Genomic DNA, 4,102 nt, shown 5'->3' with positions numbered 1-4,102 from the left:
TTTCTTCAGTTCATTACAGAGAGACCAAACTAGGGCTGCACAGAAAGTCAGTATTTATGAACCAGGGCATTAAATAAAGAGATCCCAGCCACAATAGGTTTTCCAGGGATGAGAACTGAACTTTAGCTAGTATTCTGTATTCTGTCTGAAAAACATGTATGCCAGTCACCAAATCTCTCTCAGAATTCTGAACACCATCAGAACAGACGAAAAATCTGATTGTGATGCCTACGTTCTCCTATTTACATAAATATATATATAAATTAACTTAGATTATAGTAGTATCAAATTGCATAGCATTACAAAAGAAGGCAACTTGAATGGCTGAAATGAAAAAAACCTGAATGTTACCAATGCTATTATTAACATTTTGGAATTTATCATACCATAGACTGTTGCTAGTAACAGCTGTAGCCCAGTTTAAGCAAAGTCTGCCTTAATTCCAGAAAATGCAGAAATTATTAACTTGGCCAGACTGTTGCATGCTCTGCTTTCACGTCCTCCTAGCAGGTTTTGCTGTTAACTGCTTCTCTCTTTCAAGTTCCTTCTCACGTTGCTGCTCTCGCTCCAGTTCTTCCTTCTGTCTCTTTTGTTGCAGCCTAAGTGCTCTTTTCTGAACAGAAAAGACAAGCAATTACTGTAAATTTTGCAGCTGTATTTAAGTTGGAGCTACAAACAAAATTGCTCACATTAGCTTAACTTTCTGTTCTCCAATCCACCCTGCTCATGTCTGAGCATTGCATAAACTGTTCTCTTTTTCCCTCTCCCTCCTACTTCCATCTTACTGGTCAGAAGCAGCAAGTCTGTCACTGACACAGGTTAAATACAAACTGGATTCCCTTCCATGTCTCTGGAAGTTATCCCTTGTGTGTACCAGACAAGGTGAGTACTGTGCAGTTTATTTCCTCAAAGAAGAAATCCTTTTGCTGAACATACTGAAGGACTGATCTTGCCAGAATGTAACAAGAGACTGCCTGTATAGCACGAAGTTAGTGAACTTATGCTACTTAATATTACATTGGAGAAATTATTGCATTTATGCCAATCTATTTTTAATTTTAAAAGCATAGAAATCGAAACAACAAAGAACTAGTTGGACTAGAGTGGATTAAGCAACAGAAGATAGTGTGATTCTTACACTTAAACATGATGATGACACTTGAGATTTACTAGTAGCTCAAGTGTGCAAGTTGCTTGAGCACAGGCAGGAGGGAGCAATTGAAAGTTTAAAAACATCCATGGTTTGGTGCTATTGAAAACACCCTTTTAAGAAAATGACTGAAGACTCTATTTTAATCAGAATTTTCAGCATCCATCCAAAATAAAGTTAGATATTTAGTTATGTATCCTTGACTTCTATGTTGGGAAGTAAAACATTTAGCCCACTCACTTTTAACTTTGATGTCTTCTCATGGAGCATCATCATTTCGTTTCTAATATTCACTAACTTGTTGTGATAGAGCTTAGCTTCTGAAAACTGAAAAAACATAAGAGCTGAAGCAGCAACTGTCAAGTTGGAACAGTTTTATACAGCTACACAGTGGGAGAGCAATCAAAGCCAATGATTACCAACACAGTCTGATAATTAAACACGCTCAGGCTTTACCTATGAAGTTTATAGGTTTCATGCAGTAATACAGAAATCCACCATATCTCAACAGGTTCACTCAGTTATCTACTGAACCAAGATTTGTTAAACAGAATAAAAATACCACCATTTTGTGCACCATGTATTAGTACTTCATGCACTGCTAACCTGGAGAGGTGCACAGAGCTTGTGCTGGAGCCTCAGGCCTACCAAAAAACAGGACCCATTTGCTTCAGCAAGTGGTTTTGAAAAACTTAGTACCACTGGCTGACTGAGCCTTCCCTTTCTTCCCAGTGCCCTTCCTATTTAAGGAAAAAATGCTAGTTCTGCATCCTCTCCAGCAAGAATTTGTCCCATTTGTCCAGAATATCTGAAATGGTTGGTTCTCTTCCTGTAGACCTTTTGAAATTTCTTGTTCTAATGTTTCTAGTAACACCACTTGGTTCTGTCTGAAAGAAAAAAGATACATAAAACCAAAGTAAAGCAGCACATGCGCTTTTCAACAAGCTCTTGCTTTTGATCATAACATCAGTACCACTAATAGTATCAGATTCTGCTTATGCACTGCTAAGTGATTTCAATAAAGTTACAAGTAAGTGGTTTTGGAAAAATCCCAGCTGAGTACACACAAAATCAGCTGGCATCATCAGGCATTAAAAGTTATCAGGGGGAATATCAGAAAACCCTGAACAGGCACCTTGAAGAATGCAGTAAGTAAACACTGAATAAAGGGAAAAACAATTAGCTCTTGAGTTTCCACTTGGCTGCCTCCACATCATGTGCAGGACCGTTATTTCTGCACACAACTTGTGTGGGTTTCTGGTGCTTATTAAGAATCTTCCATCTCACACAGATCAGCTAAAGTCTTCCCAGACACAGGCTGTCCTTGGCAGCAGCATAACCACATCAAGCATCATGAAACCCAAATCAGTGCACCCGGCATAACCACATCATGCATCATGAAACCCAGAGCAGAGCACCCTGCAAAACCCAAAATGGCTCTGTGTAAAGCCCTTTCCAGCATATTTTCATTTCTGGCAGATCCAATCTGCATTTGATAAAGACTATTCTTAGTTGTCAGTGAGGTGCCAATGTACAGAGAATTCTTACCTGTTTAGCTCCTTAATTATATTTTTAAGTGTAACTTCTACACAGTTTAGAATGCACTACAAGCTGCCCTGAACCTGAACTGTGTCTCTGCAAACAAAACAAATCCAGCTTTCAGCAGACATTCCACTACAAAAGTAAGTATTTAAAAAAATATACATGTCTTCTGCTATATCTGGCTTAGGGCATTTTATTGTACTAGCATTATACATCCTTCAGACAAAGTTCTGATAGGCTACACTGCAGCTTATACACACCCCAGTATTCCTGCAAATCACTTAGCTATTCAGGGTGCAATAGTCAGAACACAGAAATGCTAAAATAAACTATATTCCAGTTAAGGATAGCTGGAACATTATACTGAAAAGAGGTGGCAAACAAAGTGTAGAAGTTGGCTTTAAAAACTTGCTTACGTAAGTTCCTGTAGTGCTGCTTTTGATCGCTGAAGATCAGGCAGATAATGAGAAACCAGTCCTTCAGTTAGCTGCTCCACGGCTTTTTCATCTATTAAAGGCAGGTCTTCTACTACTCCTTCATCTGGAGATGCATCACTAGGACCTACACCAGCAAACAGCAAGGTTGTATGTCATGGATCAGCATGCACTTCAAGTTCCTCCTAGAGCAACTATATTTTCCTGTTTAAAAGTTAAAAGCACAGCAACACTGAACTCACAACTACTTGCACTTCATCAACTCATCAGTGCTTCCTTTATTTCATCCCTCTCTTTACCCCTTTCTTATTCCCAGTTCTGTATTATGAGCTTCCTGGTGAACAGTTCTATCTGAACAACAGTAGAATAGAATGAGGGAAGCAGAATATTCAAAAGACATGTAATAAAAACCAAATTCAAGTACTGCAGTCTACTGAGGAAAGCAAGGGGCAATGTGAGCTGCTGCAGCTGTGCAGCAGGAACACCTGGACATGAACCCCCCTCCACCCGGCGCTTTCAACGGCAGAGAACGAACCCAGGTCTTATCCTGCCGCTCCAAACACACAACAGCACCGAAAGCTGAACTGCAGTGCGCAGTGGCTGGTTAACAGTTACTGTGATTCTGCCTGGGCAAGCTACAATGTTTTATTGCCTGCAGAGCTCTCGGGAAATAAACACTTCATAACCCGCACCGCGAGGGAGAAAACCCGGACAGGCAGGCGTTTCGCTCCCAGGGAGCCCAGCCCGGCCGGTCTCAGGGTCTCAGGGCGCTCCCAGGGGTTCCCTGCCCCGGCCGGGCCGGGCCGAGCCGCCCAGCCCGCCCCACGGGCCTCCCTGCACCTCCCGGCACGTACCCAGCGAGGGAACGGGGCTGTTCGCGGCCGCCTCCTGCTCCCCGGACGGGTCCGCCCCGCTCATGGCGGCTGCTCCGCGGGGCAGGGCTGCGGGGCTGCGGCGGGAGCGCGGGGCCGGGCTG

General features: G+C 42.4%; 1 protein-coding gene across 1 annotated transcript; it reads right to left on the bottom strand.

Moving 5' to 3' along the window:
• Positions 1-260: 260 nt before the first annotated feature.
• BLOC1S6 (biogenesis of lysosomal organelles complex-1, subunit 6, pallidin) lies at positions 261-4,044 on the bottom strand. Its single transcript, XM_009994556.1, has 5 exons — positions 3,981-4,044; positions 3,109-3,253; positions 1,988-2,037; positions 1,391-1,506; positions 261-613 (listed from the first exon to the last, which is right to left on the bottom strand). The coding sequence occupies exons 1-5, from the start codon at positions 4,042-4,044 to the stop codon at positions 494-496; spliced, it is 495 nt and encodes a 164-aa protein (XP_009992858.1). The 3' UTR covers positions 261-493.
• Between the last annotated feature and the right edge of the window lie 58 nt (positions 4,045-4,102).

This window comes from Chaetura pelagica, unplaced genomic scaffold (genome assembly GCF_000747805.2).
Source record: "Chaetura pelagica isolate M959 unplaced genomic scaffold, ChaPel_1.0 scaffold222, whole genome shotgun sequence".
NCBI lineage: Eukaryota > Metazoa > Chordata > Aves > Apodiformes > Apodidae > Chaetura > Chaetura pelagica.
The sequence above is the reverse complement of the archived record's forward strand: the minus strand, read 5'-3'. Positions and strand labels throughout refer to the sequence as shown.